General features: G+C 45.5%; 1 protein-coding gene across 2 annotated transcripts in view; it reads left to right on the top strand.

Moving 5' to 3' along the window:
- Positions 1-23,269, top strand: part of RASGRF2 (Ras protein specific guanine nucleotide releasing factor 2) — a 130,574-nt gene that overhangs the window by 65,803 nt on the left and 41,502 nt on the right. The window contains exons 13-17 of one of the 2 annotated variants that reach the window (XM_030257413.4): positions 2,448-2,530; positions 3,303-3,551; positions 4,549-4,937; positions 11,654-11,782; positions 12,987-13,076. In XM_030257413.4, coding sequence (XP_030113273.2) covers positions 2,448-2,530; positions 3,303-3,551; positions 4,549-4,937; positions 11,654-11,782; positions 12,987-13,076 — 940 coding nt within the window. The remainder of the gene's footprint in view (positions 1-2,447; positions 2,531-3,302; positions 3,552-4,548; positions 4,938-11,653; positions 11,783-12,986; positions 13,077-23,269) is intronic. The other variant, XM_030257414.4, reaches the window with a different exon arrangement.

Below are 23,269 nucleotides of genomic sequence, written 5' to 3'. Positions count from 1 at the left end.
CCTGGGCAGAGCATCTCCCCATGGATGATGGAATTTTCTCAGCCATGTAGGGACACTGAGTAGGCAATGAACAGGATATAATTAATAATTAATGGCCCATGACCAGAAAATAATTAATAATTAATGGCCCATTGACAGAAGAGATCTCCTGGAGGGAGGATGGGTGGTGGAAGAGATAAAGAACAAACTGCCCAACAAACAGAAGAGAACCACCCCGGCTCTCACAGATGGGGATAGAATACACGCTCTCCTTTCCAACCTAAGACATTTTCTCACCTGGTTACTGTGATGTCTTCCTTCACTCTGTGCTTCTGGAAACCAGCCTGGCACAGGGGTGCTGAACACCTTTGGTTTGCTGTGTTATGTGTGAAAAACCATCAGTGCTGCCTGTTCTCCTCAAAATTATTGAGTCACCAGGGAAGTGTGTTTCTCAAAAACAGAGATGGGGTATAAATTTCAAAATTGTCCACAGACAAACATAGTGGTAAGCTTCTTTATGTCTAAGGAGACCTATCTAGACACATATTTTGATTTAAGAAGAAGGACAGTACTTTATTCAGGTTTATTCATGATTTTCATGCAGATCAAAAACCACCTGAGAGTCCTAGTGTGAAAACAATACCGTATCGTGTCAACAATGAAGTAAGAAAATGGGATAAACTCTTTTTTCCACCAAAAATACCAACAAACTATTATAAATAATTGCTGAACATTCTGACAGTGTGCAGGATCTGTCTATGTTGTGAATGAGCAAAAAGGGTATTTAATTTTTTTTAAATTTCAGTGATAAGTTGTTGGTTTTTTTTTAAAATTAAAAACATAATAGACAAACTTCGTCATAATCTATTTGTGGAAAGAAGTTGAATGCAATCAAAAAAACTCCCTGAACTTCCAGCTAACCAGAACTAAATCAAGGCTATTTGTGTTTTGTTTATGCACACAAACAAGAACATGTATCTCTCAGAGTTCTGAATTCAGGTCCTATCCTCTATTAATTTAGAGAGAAATAGCTGATTAGAGGAGTATCAGCATAGATTCTCATGTAGTTCCAAAGCTGCTATCATTGCTGGCAACATCTCCAGATGAATCATCATCATAATGAGGAGAAATTGCTTAAAAAATAAGAATTCTGACTTATTTTTTGCTGGATTAACATTTTTGAAAGAATAAAAATAGGCAAATAAAAATCTCAAAATTCCGGATGGGCTACAACTTGCTGTCTTACAGACAGACCTGGTTGAAGAATTTTTTGCAAAACTGATTTTCAGGGAATTATACTGTTCCATTGACATGTAAAATTATTGGAGCTATTTGCTGCCATGGAAAAATCATTTAAGAATGCTACTGCATTCATTCTTGCCTAAATTATAATAATTTTTAAAGTTGTCTGATACCATGATTGGTGCTAAGGGCTTCCTTGAAATATTTCAAGGTCAAATAGGGAAAATATAAGTACTTCTATTAAATGTGTTTCTCACTGCTTTTAGGTAATGACTTGAGAAAATCATACTGTGAATTACTGCAACTGCACTTTCAAGTAATCTTAAAATCTTGAATTGAGACCCACATAAAACTGCATAGGTGATATTTTAAATTTATAGCTATACATATAATCTGAACCTAAAGAGGCCTGTTATTATCAGGTTTGAGCAATCCAATAATCCAGTATCAACCATAGCTCTGCTGTGAAATGTTCCAAAGCCTGAAGGCTGCCTGTATTCTTGAAGTCAAGATAAATGTGTGTGATAATTTCTGAAACTCCTTTTTACTGATGTAAGGAGATTGTCCATATATATATATATATGAATAAGTATATATATATATATAAAAGGGTCTGGTAACAGGTCCAGTTCCTTCCCCAGCTCCCCTCCCTTCTTTGGACTCATCTGAGCTCCATAAAAGTGCACACGAAAGTCCCTAATTCCCAGCCCAAAACATTTATTACAAGAGCTTGCAGGGAGCAGCTTGGACAGCTTCCTCACAGCTGCGTTTCACAAGGAGCACCACTTGAATTTGTTTTTACAAATGTGCTTCTGGAAGGTTTTTATATTCCCTACTAGTCTTTTGCACAGAGTAAAGGTTAAGGTTTTACTGTTCCTCCTGGTGTATAAAGCATGCTGGCTTTCTTGTGGTCTTGATTTCTCAAGATTACACTCTTTGAGGAAGTACTAGAAATAATGAGTTTTATTCCCTTTCAAAGGAGCTTCAAAGGAAATATCACTTCCAACTCAAAATACTTAATCATGTAAGAAAAGGCTGTTGAATGGAATACCCTGAGAGGGAAAGGCTAGAGAAGCGTGTCAACTGCAATTCTTGCATCACTGCTTTCCATTTTGAGAAAATACCTTGCCTTAATCAGCCCATACCCTGCAAAAGCTGTGCTTTGAGCTTATGGGGATGTGGGAAGTGTTTTGATTTTAACAGTTTTCAATGTTTATTTTTCACAGTGCATTGATAATATAAGGTGCAATGGATTAATGACAATAGTGTTTGAAGAAAACTCCAAAGTCACAGTGCCACACATGATCAAGTAAGTGCAACAGAGAACAAAATAGATTGCTGTGTTCCTTCAATAAAAAAATTTAACAAGAGAAAGCATATCTTTAGAAAATGCAAACCTTTAAATTTTTTTTTCACCTATTTTGGTTGAGTGGAACAGATTCTATATCCCAAAACACATATTTTCAAATCCCTTTTTTGGAATTGTAGGGATCACTCAGAGTGGTGAACTCTCAATTCACATGCTGGATCACAACTCAGGTTTTCCTCAGGTTTTTTTTTTTTCATTCATCTGAGGTATAGTGAAGCCAACAGAGTTACAGGAATAAAGTAGGGATTTATTAAAAATCCTGCAAACGATACACCTGGGGCAGAACAAGAGCTTGGCCATGGCTCCACTCAAGATGGAGTCTGAGTCAGGGGTTTTCACGCTTTTATAAGGTTTGGTTCATTTCTATATTAGGGTTAATTGTCCAGCTCCAGCTCCAGGTGATGCAGTCCCACCCTCTCAGGTTGCTCTCCTCCATTCCCTGCTGTTTGCACTTCTTGGGCCTTTTGGACCTTTTTGTTGTTTGCACTTCTTGGGGCTGAAGTTGCAGCGGTGTCCTTGGTTCTGGGGATGGAAAAGGATTGTTCTGTGTGCCTGAGCTGCGAGGAGAACCTGCTGACACTTTATATGGCGTTCAGAGTTATATAATAATGTATTACAGAGCCTGGAAAATATGAAAGCTGCAAATTAAGGCATCACCTTAGCCATGATCATCACTCATTGCTGAAGTGTTTTAAATTTAACTTTGGTGCAGATCCGACGCCCGTCTTCACAGGGATGACGTTGATATTTGCTTCAGCAAAACGCTGAATTCCTGCAAAGTGCCCCAAATCCGCTACGCCAGCGTGGAGCGCCTGTTGGAGCGGCTGACGGACCTGCGGTTCCTGAGCATCGACTTCCTCAACACCTTCCTGCACACCTACCGCATCTTCACCACCGCCGCCGTGGTCCTGGAGAAGCTCTCGGACATCTACAGGCGCCCCTTCACCTCCATTCCTGTCAGGTGAGCCCTGCACCTCCCTGGGGCCTCCCTGTCCCAGATTCCCGGAGAGATACCAAGCCTCGGTCGTTGTTCATTTCCTGGGCGTTTTTCTCATCGTTTTCTGCTTGTAAATAACCTAAGAGGAAGGCTCTTGGTGTGTATATGAAACGTAAACTTTAAGGCATTTAGAGATTTTGAGGAGCTAAGATTTTAGTTAGAAATAAGCCTTACTACAGTTAATTAAAATAAATGAGTAGGCCTTGATGAAGTTAGGATTTAGTAGTTAACTAATAATTGATTGCTTGTCAGCACAATGTTTAGTTAGCTGGGTTTATAATGAAGAATACACAAACTGACAAAGAGCTTTTAGGAACATAAGACAATTGTGGGCCTCCTCTGTTCTGAAACCAACTGAAGACAAGGAATGGGAGTTCTACCAAGAGTTCATTTGTCATACTTGCATTGAAAAGGTAGAAAGGTCAGAACGAGGAAGACTTCATTTACTTCCTCATTTTGGGACCCCTCCCCATGAAAGGGACACCGACCCATTTCAAGGGACAAACCACACATGCTGAATGGCTTTTGGAGTGATTAGCATACGAAGTGGGGAATGGGATGTACCAAAATTATGAATATGTATTTGTATTTTGTATATTCAATACTTGTATGGATAAAAAGACTCTGTAATCACCTGGAAAGTGCGGTGTGTATTTGGGAGCTATCCCAGACGCTGCCCGGCGTTGAATAAACACACACTTTCCAACTTTAAACTGTTACAGAGTTTTTGTCCATCACAGTTGGATATCGATACTAGATCAATATCCATATTTTTTTAATAAATCATATACAGGATGCCAGTTTTATGGAGGGTTTGTCTCAGCTGTATGCCCAAGCTTTGAGGGCTAACTGTCACACAGATTTTGCAGTGCCGTGCAGGTTTGCTCAAAACTGAAGTGTTTTCACTTAAATCTAGTCCGTGTTTGCTACCATGCTCTCTTTTTGTGTTTCTGCCTCTCAGGTCCTTGGAGCTGTTCTTTGCCACCAGTCAGAACAGCAGAGGGGAGTACCTGGCTGACGGGAAGTCACCACACCTGTGCCGCAAGTTCTCCTCTCCGCCTCCCCTGTCCCTCTCCAGGACCTCCTCGCCCGCCAGGACCCGCAAGCTGTCGCTGACCTCCTCGCTGAACTCCAGGGTCGGCGCCCTCGACCTCTCGGCCTCGTCCGTGGCCAGCAGCCCGACCTCGGCCTACAGCCCGGCCACGTCCCCGCCGCCCACGGGCAGCAAGGCGCCGCTGGACCTGAGCCGGGGGCTGTCGTCCCCCGAGCAGAGCCCCGGCTCGGCCGAGGACAGCCTGGAGAACCCGCGCCTGGACCTCTGCAACAAGCTGAGGAGGAGCATCCGCAGAGGTATCCATAGCCACGGGTGCTGCAGTCCAGCGTGCTGCTTGGTGCCACTGCCTGTGGGGTTTGGGAACCCCCTGCCCTTTGCCCAGGTCTTTACTGAGGTGGCCAGCACCCCAAAACCCACTCTGGGTCACAAGTTCTTTAGTAACAGCTGATTCGGTCCATTAGAAAATGAATTATTTATTTAATAGACAGAAAATGAACAGGCATAAGAATTAAACTAACACTACACAGGAATAAGGAGAAAAAGAAAACTACTAGTAGATATACACAGCATGAAGTTAAAAGCACTCATTGATGTTATAGCTAGTGAAGAATGATACAGCCTAGGATTCAGTGGATCTTGCCATCCAGTTGTTGTTGGGGCACACATTGAGATCCTTTCCCTCAATCCCCAGGGAAGCATCCGTGGAATCTGTGTCCAGACTCCAGGGAAAAGTCTCGAACACTTTCAGGGTGTAGGACACTTCTGCCTCTGTGGTGACTCGTGTGTCTTTCACAGTTTGTGGAACAGTCGAGAAAATTTCACTGATCTCTTCCCACATCTGCTCTCCAGGCTGAGCTGTTGGTCTTGGCTGGGGCCTGAGCCCTTTTGGTGCTGGAGATGACCCCTTTGGGCCCTCAGCCTGGGCTGTCCCCTATATCTGCACCCGCTGTCAGTGGCAGACAGGGGAGGACAGTCCTGCCACGCTGCTGCTCCTCTGGTTGAGGTTCTGATGTGCTCTCTGTTCCCAGCCCTTCGCTGCTTCTTCCCAGGAACAGCAGCATGGCAAAGTCATAGGAGCACAGGATGGTCTGGGTGGGAAGGAGCCTTAAAGCTCATCTTGTCCCAGCCCCCAGCACCTGGTCTGTTTTCTCAGTGAAAACAGGAGAATAAGGAGAATAATAATAAGGAGAATAATAATAATAATAATGAGAAAAGGCTGTAGAGAATATTTGATTCCAGTTGTGTTTGTTGAGGTGAGAGATTTTTTGAGTTGCACCATGTACTGCAGGAAGTGAAATACTAAGTTATAAAGAAAGACCTAGCAGTTTTAGCATGTTTTTATAGAAGGCTGATTTTCCAGGGAGATTCCACCGCTAATCCAAATAAATAATGCCTGTGATGTGCTGAGTACATCAGTGACATTTGTACCAGGTGGTGTGAATGTCACCTGGTTATCTCTTCAGAAGGCACAAGTCTAAAATAGATTAATTGCTCCTGAGCAAATGCCTGTTTTCTCTAGGGATTCTTTAAGGCACCTTGGAACAGGTTTTACTTCCAGAGGGCTGAAGCTGGTTGATAAAAGCCTCAGTGTGGGAGCATTGTAGTTACAGATGGCAGAGCAAGGAAGCAGCTCCAGTCTCATAGGAAACAGAAGTGGACATTATTTCTCCTTTGGGGACAGATGAATGATCTTCTTAATTGGAATAGAAGTTTGCAGTAATAATTTTTTAACTGCTGTTACACCCAATAGAAAATGATGCAATTTAAAAATGCTTTTTTTTTTTTTAATTCCTGAAATTAACATTTAGAAATGGTTGTACATGGCCTGGCTTACAGTCTGAGGAATTTGATCTGTAAATCTGAGCGAAATGTAGCTCAATTTTGGTTGGTAGTACTATAATAACAAAAATTAAAGAGAGGAAATAAGAAAAATATAGCCAAATACAAAGAGAAGTGTGATTAAAAAGTTATGTCTGCTCCCTGCAGATGAAGTAGCAGTGCCCTGCTAATAGATTAGATGTTTCATTGTGCCAAAGGATTGTTTTTACAGAACGCTGCCTATTGTTTAACAAAAAAATTCCTTTTTAACAGGGAAGTTATCCACTGTAGCATTCTAGAAGCCTGCCTGTCAAGAGCAGGGGGTGGTGTCATCAGAATAATGTTGGGTTTTTGACCATGGGATGGTCTGTACAACACCAGATCTGCTGGCACCTGATGGGATGCACCTCTCAGAGGCGAAAAAGGTTTCTAGCATAGGGACTAGGAGGGTTCATCTAGTTTGGAAGGGGGAAAGGACAAAACCAGGTAGTGAGAGGCAGTGGGTGATGCACCAAAACTTGAGGAGCTGAGCGCTGGTGGGAGGTGCTGGCTGCCACAGACCAGAGCTGAAGTGTTTCTGTTCCAGCACAGCATGGGGAACAAGCAGCGTGGATGCTTGGCCCAGTCCCACTGATTTGGCATCCCCAGCATAAGTGAAACCTTACTGAGATGAGCCCTGTAACTGAAGTGCCCTGTTGAACATTTTCAGGCTCTTCAGGTAGGATAGGCAGGGCAGGTGAGGCAGAGGGAGGCACTGGGTGTAACAGAAGGGTTAGAGTTAGGGAGGCCACAGTTGGCAGTGGCACATTTGAGACCCTCTGGGTAGAAATCAAGGGGCAGTGAAAGGATGCAGATGTTTCTATGGGAGTCTGCTATAGATCTGGCCCAGACTGTTGCCTTTTTTCCAACCTGGAAATGAAACTTGAGGTATTTTTAGTAAGAATGTAATGCAAGAGTGGAGCTTTATTTGAAGGTCTTCATAGGCAGTTATGGAAAGATGTCCACAAAAGCCTACTCCCCCCACTCTCACTCCCTCACTCCCACTCCCCCACTCCCCCACTCCCACTCCCCCACTCCCACCTTTTACAGGTGCTAGGAAATTTGTGTAATTGATAAAAAGCACCAATTAGGAGGACAAATGGTGATGCAAATCTCTCCCAGGTGAAGTCTGTTCTCTGTAGTCCAAGATGACTAAAACACCTGGATGACAACTTCATACTCAAGTTCTAGGAGAACTGACTAGGAAAGATGCCCTCCTTGATTTGTTGCTTGTTAACAGAGAGGGTTTGAATGACATGATTGGTGGCTGTCTTGCTACAGCAGTCACAGAGTGATTGAGTTTAAAATCTCTGTTGCTAGGAGAAGTGTCAGAAAATTTTCACCCTTGGACAAAAGTAGAGCAGGCTTTAGGCTGCTCAGGGAAATAGTGATCAAGATCCCTGGGAAAATCCTTTAGTGTGGGTCACTTTTTAGGTTCACCTCCTACAGGCACAGGAAGTGGCAATTCCAAAATGTTGAATTCTGTCAAACAGTGCAGATGAGACAGAAGGATTGCTTGGCTGAACAGGGATCTTCTTTTGGAGGTAAAGCAGAAAAGGAAGGTGTGTGCCATGGGTGACATGGCAGGACCACAGAGATGTTGCTCTGCAGGCAGAAAATTTTTGCAGCCAAAGCGTAACTGGAGTTGAAACTTGCCAGAAGTGTTGGGGATGATAAAAAGAGGGTTTTAAAATACCTTGGTAAAAAACAGTGCAGAAATGACATTGGCCTATTCCAGAATGAGGGTGGTCACCTCACAAATAGAGAGTTTGACAAGACAGGGATATTTATTGTTTTCCTTACCTCTCTTCAGCATGGGCTAAGAGAGTCCCAGTGCCTTCAGCTGAATGACCATGGCTTGAGAATGATAAACTCACAGTTGATCTCGAAGTTTAGGGATCTGCTGCACCAGCTGCATCCCTATAAATCTATGGAGCCTGATTGGATCCATCTGAGTCTACTGAAAGAACTGGCTGATGTCATTGTGAGGCTTCTCTTGATATTTGAACAGTCTTGGAAGTCTGGAGGGGTCCCAGTTGGGTGGATGCTGGTTAACATTGTCCCAGTTTTTAAAAAGCACAGGAAGGGTGACCCTGGAAACCACAGGCCCATCAGTCTCCCACTTCAGCACATGGAGAAAATCACCCTGGGAGGTATTGGAAAACACCTTGAGGCATCATGTTACAGAGAAATGGACAGTGCAGCACTGAGCAGCAGCCACTCCTCATTCAGCTGTAGCATGAGGGGTTGTCTCTTCAAAAGTACTGTGCGTGGTGAGCACAGAAAAGGCTCCTGTTCCCAGCCTGTATTGTGCATGTGTGCTCACAGGTTCTCCCAGAACAAACATACATAGGATAATCATTCCCCCAAAGTCACAGCATATGTTCCTTCCCTTTTCACATGATTTTCTGTGTCTCAGGGGTCTGTACAGTGGTCTCTGGTGGTTGTAGGCCCTGAAGTGACACTTAACCATCCCATGAGTTCAGTGTTACTTTCTCAAATATGGAGCCGAGTTAGCACAACCAATGTAATTCATTATTTTGGAGATGAAAGTGTATTCTCCTGCTCCTCTTCTTGGTTGATGTTTAACGTGAGCCCCATTATGCAATTCCACAGGCCAGTGATTTCACAAAATAATCATTGTCTCTCCCTCCCAGCTGAGCAAACAGGTATTAATTAATCTGGCAACAATAGGTCAGCACAGCTTCACGAGGGGGAGGCCCTGGCCACACCTGAGCTCCTTTTGTGACAGGGTGGCACACCTGGGTGACCCAGGAGAGGCACTAATGTGATCTCCCTGGGCTTCATCAAAGCTTTGGGTGCAGTCCCTCCCAGGTTCCATCTGGACAGACTGTCCAGCCCACGGGTGGATAAAAACACCGTGGGCAATGGGCTCACGGGGCAGGCACAGAGGTGACAGCAGGCTGGCACTGGTCACTGCTGGGCTTCCAGGGCTCTCTCCTCACCCCTGTGCTCTTCAGCATCTTTGTGAGCATGGACACAGCACTCTAAGGAGCACTGAGTAAGTTTGCTGGTGACACTAATCGGGAGGAGCTGCCGCTGTCCCTGCAGAGGGAGCTCAGCAGGTGAGGGGTGGGATTTTGGGAATTGCCCAGGTGTGCCGGGTTTAGCAAGGGATTCTGCACCTGGGATGGGCACCCTGGCTGTGTGAATGTGCTGGGGAGCAGGGGGCTGGGGAGCAGCTGTGGGATGGGACCTCGGGGTGCTGTCCATGTGCACTTTGAGTGAGTGGTACCCGGAGCCAGGAGGGACAGCCCTGGGGACAGTGTTGGGCACCATCATATCAGAAAGGGCTAAAGCTGTTAGAGAGTGTCTGAAAGAGAGACCTGGGGATGGTGAAGGGTCGGGAGGAGCAGCTGAGGGTGCTTGGTGTGTTCAGCTGGAGACGAGGAGGTGAGGGCAGAGCTCACCCGGGGCTGCAGCTCCTCTCGAGGGGCAGCTCACATCTTTGTTCCCTGTGACAGGGACAGGAGCTGGGCCAGGGTGGGCTCAGGGGGATCCTGTGTGTCCCTTCCAGCTCAGGAGGTTGTGTGAGTCTGTGATCTTTGCTCCATGCTTTATGCTTTCAAAAACACTGGTTAGCTTGTGCGTAATCATGGATATTATATATACACTATGCTGGATGTTTTTACATAAATTGCACAACAGACTGTGTATCTAAATATAAATATATCTAATATTTTATGTATTTTTATATATAAATAAAGTCTATCTAAATAAATAAATAATAAAATAGTCTCTATAAATATATAAAAATAAATTTATGTATCAACATATATAGTCTATATATTATAGATATATATATATAAATAGTGTTAATTATTTACATGAACATATATATATAAAATAGAGTTTTTTCTGTGCAAAGTTGAGCAAATTCTTCTTGTGCACTACTTTAGCACATTCAGACCAATGTGATGATAGCACAGCATATCCCAAAATACAGGCCATGCATTGAAATTTATCACAGACAGGTAACTGCTGTCTTGGCTGTAATACTTTTTCTGCGTTGCAAAGTGAACTGGTAAAGAGCAGGCTGTTCTGCCCAAGTGTAGGCAGTGGGCAGTGCTGGGGAGTTACATTTCTCATTGTGGTCTGTCAAAGCTGGAAGCGTTACCTGGGCAGTACAAGGAACATTGGAAATGGCCAGAGGCACGTATAAATGTTAAATTGCTGTCAGTGCAGGCTCCTGCCCCTTTGGGCATCTCCTGCTGAACAGCTTGCACTCAGCCTGTGGGAATTTGCAGGCAGAAAGCTCTGTCCTGCAGCAGAGAGAGAGTCCTTTTGTTGCCCGGCTGCATGCAGAGTGTTGGTGAAGATAAGTTTAAAAAGAAATCTCATAAGGGCAGGGGTGGAAATAGGTAGTCCTGTTGCTCTGATACTGCCAGAGTTCCAAAAATCCAGCTCTGGCTTACTTTAAGTCCAGCACAACTGCACAAATTCTGTTTCCCAGGACATATTACTATGATAATTGCTGTTCTCTATGACTGTTGTCCATTTACAGGCTGGGATTTTCGCCTTTTTTCCCTGCCTTCAGAGTTGTTTGCTTTCAGAGTTTTTGTTTTCCAAAGTTTTTGTTTATATTTAGCCTTACATACACAGTACTTGTGCTGCAGCAGAGCTGTCATTCACGTCAAACACAGGATGTGTTTTGTCAGCTTGTTTTCCCTCATTTTGGAAGTAGTGTTTATCCCATTCCTTTTCTTATTCTCCTGATAAAAGAGTTCCATCATGGACTAGTCTGCTCTCCAGTGCTGTTTAGCAGTTTTATTGGACAGATTTTGATTACACTTTGATATTCAACAAGGATTATTTTCCCTAGGTGACAGAACACCAGTGAGTTCAAGTATCCTTATTATGTGTGCATGTCACTGCACATCCTCCTGATTGAAAATGCAGTTTTGTCCAACACATTTCAAAACTGAGAAGTTGCTGGCTTTCACCGAGTTCTTTATTTATGAGCTTTTGTGTCATTGGTACAAGACTTTCCCTCTGCTTTAACTCCATCCAGAGGATAATTATTGCTGAGTTAATGACAGGATCTCGTGGCGAGTTACAGGCACGGAGCTGTGTGCAGCAGCTGTAAAGCAGATGATGCGTGCTCAGCAGTGCTGACATTTGTTCTCTTCTAAAGCAGCAGTTCTGGAGACGGTGTCGGTGGACAGGACCATTCCTGAGAGCTCCTCGGTGGTGGACACGGCAGAGCTGTCCCCGTGCAGGTCGCCCTCGACGCCGCGCCACCTCCGCTACCGGCAGCCGGGAGGTGAGAGCTGTGCTGTCTGCCGGTCCTTCAGCAGAGTTTGGTCTCTGTGCTCTCTGCAGGACAGCAGAAAGTGGTAGTGGTGTTTTGAGTCACGGGACACCTGTTTCTCAGGTGTTAAAAATAAAAAGAGCCATTAAGATGTGAAGTGTGCCTGTTAAATTTGAGCCGCAGTAATGAGGCGTGGAAGCACGCTGAGATTGAGTATGATTCAGTGTTCTGAAATAGCTCAGGCAGGATGTGCCCGAGTTCAGCTAATACTGAATCAGTCCCGTTCTCGCAGAACTCTCAAGACTCTGACATATCTTTTTCAGCTGATGAGGGGGCATATTTTGGGCACCATCTGTACTCGTGGAACACACAACACCCATTGTTGTCAGTGGGGAGGGACTGCGTCTGTTTCTTTGTGTAACGCTGAACATTTACAGATGGTCTCACGTTATTCATTCCAAAATTTGAAAAGGCTGCTCAATTGAAGAGGAAGAAGAGAGCTGGAGCTCCTCAAATAACTCTGACGTGGCTCTCTGAAACCATTAGCAGGGCTGTGAGCTGCGCCCATGAAGACTTAAAATGCTGCCAGGTCCTGCAGGTCAGATTCCTGGGCAGGTGTTCCATACCTGGCACTAAAACAAAAGCAGAGCAGAGCCTTCTCACCTGTTACCAGGACACTTTAGATTCAAACCAATAGTACTTTTATGTGATTGGGCACATTTGTGGCAAGAAGGCAAGATCTGGGAGCTGGAAACTGTGGGCAGTGTCGTATTATCTGTGTCCTACTTAGAGACAAGGTTCACTGCACTCCCCGTAGAGACAGCTTGATAAAATCTGCAAAACTCTGTTCATCCTGGGCAGTGACCAGGGAAAATGTGTGAATCCAGTTATCAGAGGATGGTGAATATGCTTAATTTTCTGACATAATTTTTTGTTTAGGTTAATTTTCTATGCCGTTGTTTTTTAGTTATGGTTAATTTCTTAGATGTTAATGTTTTAGATGTTTTTTCTATAGCAACATTAGTTATACCAGTGTGGAATTATAAGTCATAAATATGATTACCATACTTCTGCTGTCTTTCACAGAAAATCATCTGGCAGTTTAAATAAATACAACATCCACAAAGTTACAAACATTACTGAAGATTCTAAGTGTTGTTGTTGGTCAATAAAAAGTTTGTAGAAGGTGATTTTTTCCTGTCCTTCCCCTTTACAGTGCAGACTGCTGACAACAGCCACTGCTCCGTGTCTCCTGCCTCTGCGTTTGCCATCGCCACAGCTGCAGCCGGGCACGGGAGCCCATCAGGTGAGGGGTGTGCTGGGCAGGCAGGTGACACACAGGGGCTCAAGAGGTGAATTTTCCTCAAGAACGGACCTCTGTGTTCTCATCAATGATGTTCTCACCTCAGCCTGGTCTAGTGGAAGGTGGCCCTGCCCATAGCAGGGCTGGTACTGGGGATTTTTAAGGCCTTTTCCAACCCTATTGGTTGATTTCTTAATATTTCTAACCCAGCCTATTACTGGAAGATTAATATTTGACATGAATGTGATCTGCTAAGCATCCAGAGAACATCTTTCTTGTTTGGGTTTTTTTTTTAAATTCACTTACAATTTAAGATTTTATTTTTTAAAATTAGGTTTTCTATGTCCAAAGGTGGTATGCAGTTTTATTTATTGTGAGTGTATACTGTATTTTGCTTGCAAAGCAATTACTGACTAAAGGTATTTACTGCAACTGAAATATTTGAATATTTCAGTAAAGTAAATACTTTACTGAAATACTTGATTTAAATTTTGAAGGTGCTGCTTGTCTTGCTGTGTATCCTTTGACATATTAATATCTTCCACTAACAGGGTCATCTCATAGGTCATGTTGCAAATAAACAACAATTTTTTTAAAGTCTACAAAACCAATTTCCCTTTGGCTTGACAAATCCACAGTTCATTTTGATTATGTGTGACAAAGCAGAATCCAGCTGTAAACTCACACTTGCCTCTTTCCTTTCCCACTGGAATGTCAAGAATTTGCTTTGAAGACCCCAAAGAATGTCAAGAATTTGCTTTGAAATCTCAAAATCACCTGTGAAAATCTGTGTAAGCCAGTACATGATCCCTGTGGATCTCAGTGGATTTTGTGTCTACTATGTCTAGAGCTCTGGTCATTAATTGGTGGGTGAGAGGACATCAAGAGAAAATAATTTCTGCGTGAGTGTGGATCACTGCTCCTCTCAGTCTTGTGTACTTCCCATGATCTTTAGGTTACAAGGCAGTGATGTTCAGTGCTAGAAGCTTTATCAGAGTCATTTCGGCTGGAAAATCCCTCTCAGATCATCAGGTCCATCCTGTGCTCAGTCCCCACCTTGTCCCCAGCCCAGAGCTCTGAGTGCACCTCCAGAATTCCTGGGACAGCTCCAGGGATGGGCACTCCAACCCTCCCTGGGCACTTCCAATCCCTGAGCCCCTTTCCACGGGGAAATTCCTGCTGGTTCCACCCTGAGCCTGCCCTGGGGCCGTTCCCTGCTCCTGTCCCTGTTCCTGGAGCAGAGCCCAGGAGCAGCAGCCGCCCCTCGTTCAGCTGTGGGGCTGTGGGGCTGAAATCCTGAGCGTGCTGAGCACAGAAAGGGCTCCTGTTCCCGGGCTGTGCTCACGTGTGGGCTCACAGCTCGTCCTGGAGCACACACACGTGGGGACACGGTACTGAGAGCTTCTACAGAACACACACGTGGGGACATGGCACTGAGAGCTTCTCCAGAACACACACACGTGGGGACACGGCACTGAGAGCTTCTCCAGAACACACACACATGTGACTGCTTCTCCAGAACACACATGTGTGGTGACACCACCCTGAGAGCTTCTCCAGAGCACACACACGTGGGGACATCACCCTGAGAGCTTCTCCAGAACACACACGTGGTGACACAGCCCTGAGAGCTTCTCCAGAACACACACACACACACGTGTGGGCTCACAGCTCGTCCTGGAGCACACACGGGGTGACAGGGCACTGAGAGCTTCTCCAGAACACACACATGTGGGGACACAGCACTGAGAGCTTCTCCAGAACACACACACGTGTGACTGCTTCTCCAGAGCACACACACGTGTGACTGCTTCTCCAGAACACACACACACACATGTGTGATTGCTTCTCCAGAACACACACACGTGTGGTGACACCTTCTCCCAGCACACACACACACGGTGACACTGCCCTGACACCTTCTCCCAGCACACACACGGTGACACTGCCCTGAAGTCACTAACACACATCCCCTGTCCCGGGGTGTCCGTGGGGTCCCTGAGGGTCGGGGACCCCACAGCTGTGTGTGACCACACACAGTGACCTGGTGCTGCTGGGCCAGTGAGGAGAAGGGCTGGCACAGCCGGCCTGGCTCGGTAATCTGTGGGAATTGGAGTGGGTGCAGTGTAGTTTTTTCATTTCTTGGTTAAAGTTTATTGTACTTTTGGTTGTGCACTTCCATAGCCTAACGATTCTGATAAATGATCATTGCATTAACCCACCAGGTGCAATCAATTCTTCATCAGGCAGCATTGTCAGGAGTTGTGCAGAGCCACAGGGTCCCCTGCACCTCCTTTTCTCCAGGCTGAGCCCCTTCCCAGCTCCTCATCCCCTCCTGGGGCTCCATTCCCTTCCCAGCTCCTCATCCCCTCCTGGGGCTCCATTCCCTTCCCAGCCTTGTCATCCCCTCCTGGGGCTCCATTCCCTTTCCAGCCTTGTCATCCCCTCCTGGGGCTCCATTCCCTTCCCAGCTCCTCATCCCCTCCTGGGGCTCCATTCCCTTCCCAGCTCTGTTCCCCTCCTGGGGCTCCATTCCCTTCCCAGCTCCCTCAGCCCCTCATGCAGGAGAACTCCAGTAGAAATACATAAACATCAGAAGGTATGGAAAACTTTGAAAAGACCTTTAAAACTCTTAAAAGAACAGGGCAGCAGTGTCCAGCTGCTGTCACAGCACCCCCAGGGCCGTTCCCAGGTTTCCAGCCCCTCTGCCCAGCCTGGATTGCCAGGGGTTGGTGTGAGCCAAGGGCAGGGCCCAGCACTTGCCCTTGTTGACCCTCACAGCTGTGGCCAATGTCCAGCCTGTCCAGAGCCCTCTGCAGAGCCCTCCTGCCCTCCGGCAGATCCACGCTGCACCCACCCTGCTGTCACCCATGGACCTACTGGCAGGGCACTTGGTGTCCCCCATGGACCTACTGGCAGGGCACTCGGTCCCCTGGCCCAGGTTCTGAACAGGATGGCCCAGCTCTGCTCCCTGGGGGCACTGCTGGTGACCAGACACCAGCTGGGTCAGCGCTGTCCAGCACTGTCCCCACTGTCCCAGCACTGTCCCCGCTGTCCCCAGTAGGTCAGCACTGAACTCCCACTGTCCCAGTACTGTCCCCATGGCCTCCAGCAGGTCATCACTGTCCCCAGGGGGCCAGCACTGCCACAGTCCAGTACTGTTCCCCACTGTCCCATCACTGTCCCCACTGTCCCCAATAGGTCAGCACTGTCCCCACTGTCCCAGTACTGTCCCAGCACTGTCCCCAGTGGCTCAGCACTGTCCCAGTACTGTCGCCACTGTCCCAGCACTGTCCCCAGTGGGTCAGCACTGTCCCCATTGTCCCAGCACTGTCCCCAGTAGGTCAGCACTGTCCCCATTGTCCCAGTACTGTCCCCAGTGGGTCAGCACTGTCCCCATTGTCCCAGCACTGTCCCCAGTAGGTCAGCACTGTCCCCATTGTCCCAGTACTGTCCCCACTCTCCCCAGTGGGTCAGCACTGTCCCCATTCGGTCAGCAGTGTCCCCATTGTGCCAATAGTGTCCCCAGTGGGTCAGCACTGTCCCAGCACTGCCCCCACTGTCCCAGCACTGTCCCCACTGTCCCCAGTGGGTCAGCACTGTCCCAGCACTCTCCCCAGTGGGTCAGCACTGTCCCCACTGTCCCCACTAGGTCAGCACTGTCCCCATTAGGTCAGCACTGTCCCCATTGTGCCAATACTGTCCCCAGTGGCTCAGCACTGTCCCAGCACTGTCCCAGCACTGTCCTCACTGTCCCAGCACTGTCCCCACTGTCCCTGGGCCCGGCCACCAGCCAGTCCTTCTCCAGGGGAGATGCCCCTCTGCAGGCCCTGGGATGCAGCTTCTCCCAGAGATGCAGTGGGAGTCCAGGTGACACATCCACACCTTCCCCTCACTGCCAGGTGGGTCACTGGAGGAGAGCAGGTTGGACCTGCCTTTCCTACACCTGGCTGGGCTGGGTGTGGGGATTTGTGAAGGAATTTTGGATGAGTTAGAGATGGGACCTCCCAGTTCTTCAGATGATGTGGTTTATTTTTCTTATCTTCTGCATAGACAGGAAGGGTGAGTTCAGCTCACATCTTCACTGCACGGCTCAGAAGGTCACCAGACCTCTAGTTACAAGATATTTTAAGGATTTATTGACTAATAAAACACTGCTAACAAAGATATTTATGTTTTTGACCCAATCCTTAACTATTTCATCTTGTGGACCTGTGCTGCAATGTAAGCTTTCTTAGCCAGTCATGTTATAACACAAAAACTTACAGTGCTATACTTTAAAACTCTAAATTTTTCTTTACTTAGCTTAACATGTCTCTGCTTTAAACCATAAATCCACATGCTCCCTTCCAGCACCTGAGTTTGGAAACCTTTTCCAAGGTCTGAGATCAAACACTGTGTTTAATTCTAAGCTTTGGCTCACAGGCCCAAAGTTCTGAGAGTTCCCTGCATTTCAGATTCCAGCAGCTGGCTCTGTGCTTGTCCTGTATGTGCTGTGTGCTCACACTGTCTGGTGAACCTGTCACAAACTTCTGTTCAGCAATTTTTATTTGAATCGTGAATATTCTCTGCCTTTGGAATCAGACTCTGCGTGAAATCACTGGCACAATTTGCTTTATTAATTAGCCCAGTACATTTACAAATGGTTTAGAAAGCAAATTAAGGATGAAAACTACTGGGCTTTCCCACTAGGAACTAATTCCGTTAAAAAATACTGCTTTTGCATTGTTAAAACCAGTGTTTTTCAATATTCATAATACTGAAGTATGAGAGAAAATACAATCTTGAATTATGCAGTCATTAGAAGGAACATCAAAGCTTGGGAATGTTGAAAGGGAAAAACAACATTCCTAACATTCATAGTTTCTTTTTCATGTTGCTGTTTGAGTGAGCTCTTCATTAAAGGTCACTCTCCCAAGCAATGTTAAAAACAGAAGGCTGTGCAGCAAATTTGACAAGAAAATGTGTGGTTTTGAGTCTCTGAAGATTAAGTTAGAGTTATCCAGTGTCCACCTGAAATGAGTAGAAAAACTGAAGGTTACAAACCAAACCATGGAATTAACCTGTTTTGTAACTTGGAGCAATTAATGGTAGAGATAGTACTAAACTTGCAGAGTCATGAAGTTCAAATTTGGCTAAACCAAATTTTATTTATTTCCCATGTGTGTTTTATCATGATTGTGAGATTTTTTAAAGAGTTCCTTTCTTTTTCCCAGTGGTTCCTGGTGCAGTTTGTTTAGTAGGATGGACATGACCAGTCAGTGAATCAGTTCTGGGAGTGAATAACTTTGGTGGGGTTTTTTGGTTTTTTTTGGTTTTCTGTCCAGTCATTCCATGGCTTCCTTGCTGCAGACACTGTGATGTGTGTCATTTACAATACTCCCACGTGGAACGTGAGGAGAGTGGCAGATGAAATCCAGCATTGATTGATTCCAAGTGATGCACACGAGCAAAACAGTCTGAGCTCTGCACCTGAAAGGACTGGCTCAGGACTTAGGATGAGAACAGGTCCTTGCCTGAAATGATCTGGGTGCTCAGCAGGAGCCAGAAAGGTGAAGAAAAATGTCAGGAATTGTATGGAAAGGAACAGGGGAGACTATTATGGTACCACATACAAATGCAGAATTTATACAATGTTGAATGGTATGTACAGTCCTGATTGAGGTGGGAGAATGAGAGCTGGGAAAGTTTGGGAGTTGGAAATCAGGGATGAGGTGTGAAATTACTTTGTGCATGTGAAGTTCAGAGAAGAGAGGGCTGGAGAGCTGATGAGAACATTCTGTAAAAGGCTGGATGGGCAGAAGGGAAGGGTAGCAGCAGTGGTGGAAGTGGTGGTGTGGGTAAAGGGTTGGACTCAGTGCTCCAAGACGTCCTTTCTAACCCTATCAATTCTACAATTCCAAGACATTCTGCCTTTTCTGATGCGAGATGTAGGACATCAGGTGGTTTTCATGGGGCCAAGTTTCAGAATGAGCAGGAGCTTGTGTCTCAGTGAGGCTCTGCTGAGGGATGCTCCAAAGGGAGCAGACTCACCTGGGATCCAGAGTAGAAAGTTACCTGCAAGCGGGCATTGCTGGAGGTGACTAGGCTGGCAGAGTAGAACAAGATCAGCACCTGAAATCCGTGGGGGAATATTAGGAGGTACAAGTCACCTGTGTGTCTTCTGTCCTCACTGCTCCCTGAACCCTTCTAGCCATTTTGTTTTGGTGGTGTTTTTTAAATTTTGTGTATTTGTTTATTTAGTTATCTGTTTTATTTTAGGGATCTTTGGGGTTTACTCCTGGTTGTTTCAGCTTGTTTTCTTTTGCTGTGAGGCCTTAGCTCTTCTCCACTCCCCATCTCCCAGTTCTGACTGGGATGCACTGTGACAAGCCGGGTAACAGACTCACAGCAAGGGCCTGTGCTCACACACTCCCTCAGAACCAGCCATCAAGGACGTGCAGTTACCTTCTCTGGAGAGTTCTGGCCGCAGCATTTCAGCATTGCTGTCCCCATGCAACGATAACTTTATAAAGTGAGAAGTATGCAAAGCCCTGCACAGCTCCCATGGGATGTACACTGGCTTTGCCTCTCCTTAGATAAACACCTAGGGGAACACTGCCTGTGGTGGTCCTGAGTTGTGAATGAAACCTTCCTCTAAATCAGGATGGCTCATGTTCTCATGGGTTTCAGCAGGTGTTTTTTAACTGACTGATTTTATTACTATTATTTCCACTTATTTTACAGTTAACTGCTTTGATGATGCCAACCGAGCCGTGCTACCTTTTCTATTATTTAATTCATCTGCTTGGTTAAATATTAATCTCTACCTACCCTAAAAATATTTTTTCTATTCTCTTTGAGAAAACTTGTATTTTAATTGTTTTTCTTCTTTAGCAATATGATAAAGATAAAAAGAAACATGAAGTGAAAGTACAGAGAGTTAAATAAGGCACCCCATGTGCACAGCTTGGGGCCTGTATGGATGATAATATTCACAGTAGGGATAAATGGAGTAGGTTCTGTCTTTTACGTGTCATTTCTCAGGGATTTGAGGGATGGCTCATGGCTTGCTGGAGCTGAAGTGCTGTATCACCATTAACTGGCTGTTGTGCACCTTAACCTTTTCACAATTTATAAAAATAGTACAGCAATACTAAGAGATTCTAACAGGAATGGACTTCAGCAATTTCTTCTCCCTCTGTTTATATATCTCTGTAAGACTGGCTCTTGATTTCTGCTTTAAGTGACAAAATCCACATGTCTGCCTCATAATATGGAAAAGTCCGTACAGAAATTTGAATGTGAGTAGTCTCATCCTGCTTCCCAGGTATCCTGCTAATCCCTTGTTTTGGCTTTGCCATGAGTAGTCCTGGAGCAGAGCTGTGGCTGCAGGGAGCCCCATTCCTTGGGAGTGAATTCCTCCCCTCTCCGAGTCTGTCACACAGCCAGTGTCAAAACAAGCAGGGAGACTGGAAACGTGGGAGAGGAGCCTCCTGCCAAAACACTCACCAGTCATCTGTAGTCTTGCTGCAGGAATCCTACAGATGTTACAGCAGTTAGGCAACAGCACTGTAATCTACACAGCACCCACACAAACCCTGCCACTAGATAAAAACAATTTGCATGGAGAATTATTTCTTCCACCTGTGGCTTCTAGAACTTGTGAATTTCCCTGGCTTATTTTTGTACGGTTCTTTGAGACGTGTTGTTGCTTTTTTTGCCTCATTCCTTTACTTTTTATTTACATGTGTTCTGCGCAGAATCAGTGCACAGTGCCAGCATTAGTAAGATACCACACACTTCTTTTTAAAGAAAAAAACACCTTTTGGTGTTTATTTAACAAAACTGGTCTCCCTGCAGGCCCTCATACTTGTTAACACTCACAAGGTATGAAGGTGCGTTCTGTGACTTGAGGAGATTTGAGTTTTACTTAAAATACCTGAACAGTTCTGTGGATGAAGACAGCAAAATAATTCCATTTTTTGCTAACATTTAATCAAGTAAGAAGTACTTGCATAAACACAGAGATTTCTTCTTTTCCTGGGAATGTAATACAACTTGATGGAAAGGCGTTGATTCCAAAATCAGTAATTTGTTTTTTAGAGCACATGTGAGAGGCAGAGGGTGAAAAAGATGCAGGGAAAAAAAAGTCTTTTGGGGCGTATCTCTAACAAATAATGATCTTCACATAGGAAAATCTGCCCTGGGCTAGCGAGAAGGACAGATAGATTTAATCTCTCTTAATTTTAGTGATTTAAAGGAGAGATTAAAATGACAGCTGGAAGCTGCTGCACAAAAATGAATTGCATATATATTACCCCTTTCAATTAACTGGCTGCACACATTTCTGGTGCTAAATTACCTTTGGCTTGAGTTACTTACCTCCTTCTCTATTCACAAAGAAGAAACCTTAGTCTAAATTGCCCTCAGTTTTAGTCTAGAAAATTGATCTGACTGTTGACTAGAGCATTTCTTGGCATCCTCTACTTTTGCATAGCTCTCACAGTCTGCCTGCAGAAGCGACCAGACCTTTCCAGCTGCAGCAGATTCTTACTGAAGGCAGTGCAAAACCTGCTCTGTTCATTTGGGGCAGGTGCTAAATGCCAGTGGTGCCGTCCTTCGGAGCATGCAGCACACCTGGGCACTCCAGTGTCCCTCCTGGTGCTGCTGCCATGTGCTCCCACTGCCTGTCCTGCCCTCGGGACAAGGCATTTATTGCAGCCTCTGGGTTCTGGGCTGATGGATCTGCCTTCCTGTCACTGCCTGTGGGGGATAGAGTTCCTTTCTGAATCTAAAACAGTCTAAAAAAAAGTAGTTCTAGGCTACATTCCACTGATTTTTAGTGCATTAGCTGCATGCATAATGTCTGCATCAGTGAAAGGAGATGTACAAAGGGAAGCATGTAATCCTTCTGCATTGTAAATGTCTGATTTATTTTGAGCTGGCTATTACTGTATTCATGATCACTGCCTGGGGTGAAGCACTGTAGGCTCTTTCAGTAGTTTCTGGGATGCAGAGCTGCCAAACCTCAATTTTAGAGCAGCTGAGTGTGGCTGAAGATAAGCAGTGTGGAAATAGTTCTGTGAAAGTGTCAAAATTGGTAGCCACTGGAATGAGCGTGGAAAGTTCTCCTCTCTCAGAGCTGCTGTAGGAGTTTGTCAGCTGCAACATAACCCAACTGTAACAGCAATAACAAATAGAAACGGACCTTTGTAAATTACAGCTGCGGTTTCCAGAATGACAAATCTCTAGAAAACTGTATAAGCACTGAGGCTGAGCCAGATGAGTCCTGTGAGCTCCCAGGCTGACACACTTTAGCTCTGCTTGATTAATCTCACAATATTAAGGGGATGAAAATTAGCTGTGAGTAGTAATTCACGTTTCATAAAGATCCACAGTGGGTCTTGTGTGGGTCTTTCCATTCTGATAAGCCAGGTCCAGCTTGATTAAGGCTGTTTATTTTAAAACATAGAAATTAGCATGAGAAAGTTTCATGGAAGTTTTCAGGGAGAGCTGCTTGGCTTATTTTGGGCTGTGACCAGCGGAGCTGTTCTGCAGTCATTCGAACAACTTGCCAGCTCCCAGTGCGACAATATTTTTGTTTTGTTTGTTCTGGCAGAGGCACTAATTGGAGTTAGGAACGACAGAGCTCGTGCCAAGCGATGGCAGGGAGCTCCGGCCTCGTGTGTGCTGGGAGGGGACGTGGTGGCTGCTCCTCTGCTGCCAGGTGCCCTCAGCCTTCAGCCCCGTGTAGGGGCAGCACAACTTGGGCAGACACTCCCAGGGGCATCCTGCTGGTCCCCGAGGTGGAAAACTCTGTACAAACACACATGATGCTTTGAGCAGATGCAGCATTTCCCTGGCTGTCGCTGTCTTGCACACACAGACATACATACAGTTCTGCTATCGAGCGTATCAGCTGTCCTGTTCAGGGAGAATTTCCCTGATTCTGAGCACAGGAATAATAAAGTGGCATTACACCATCGTGTTTCCTGAGATGGAGATTCTGGTGTACACAGCTGAGTTAGGATGGGATTTGGCAAAGATCAGAATTAAGCCAGGCTTGTAAGGGAAATATTTGCCTTCTTTTTTCCATGGTGAGAGGACAGGCTGAGAGAGATTTCCTTGCTGTGCTACGTGAAAGGCAGGCAAACAATATCTGATGTGATTTCGAGATGGATTCTACATTGTGTGGCTGGCTGGGCAATCCAGTC

This window comes from Taeniopygia guttata, chromosome Z (genome assembly GCF_048771995.1).
Source record: "Taeniopygia guttata chromosome Z, bTaeGut7.mat, whole genome shotgun sequence".
Lineage (NCBI taxonomy): Eukaryota > Metazoa > Chordata > Aves > Passeriformes > Estrildidae > Taeniopygia > Taeniopygia guttata.
Note: the sequence above shows the minus strand (reverse complement) of the source record. Positions and strands in the feature narration are given on the sequence as shown.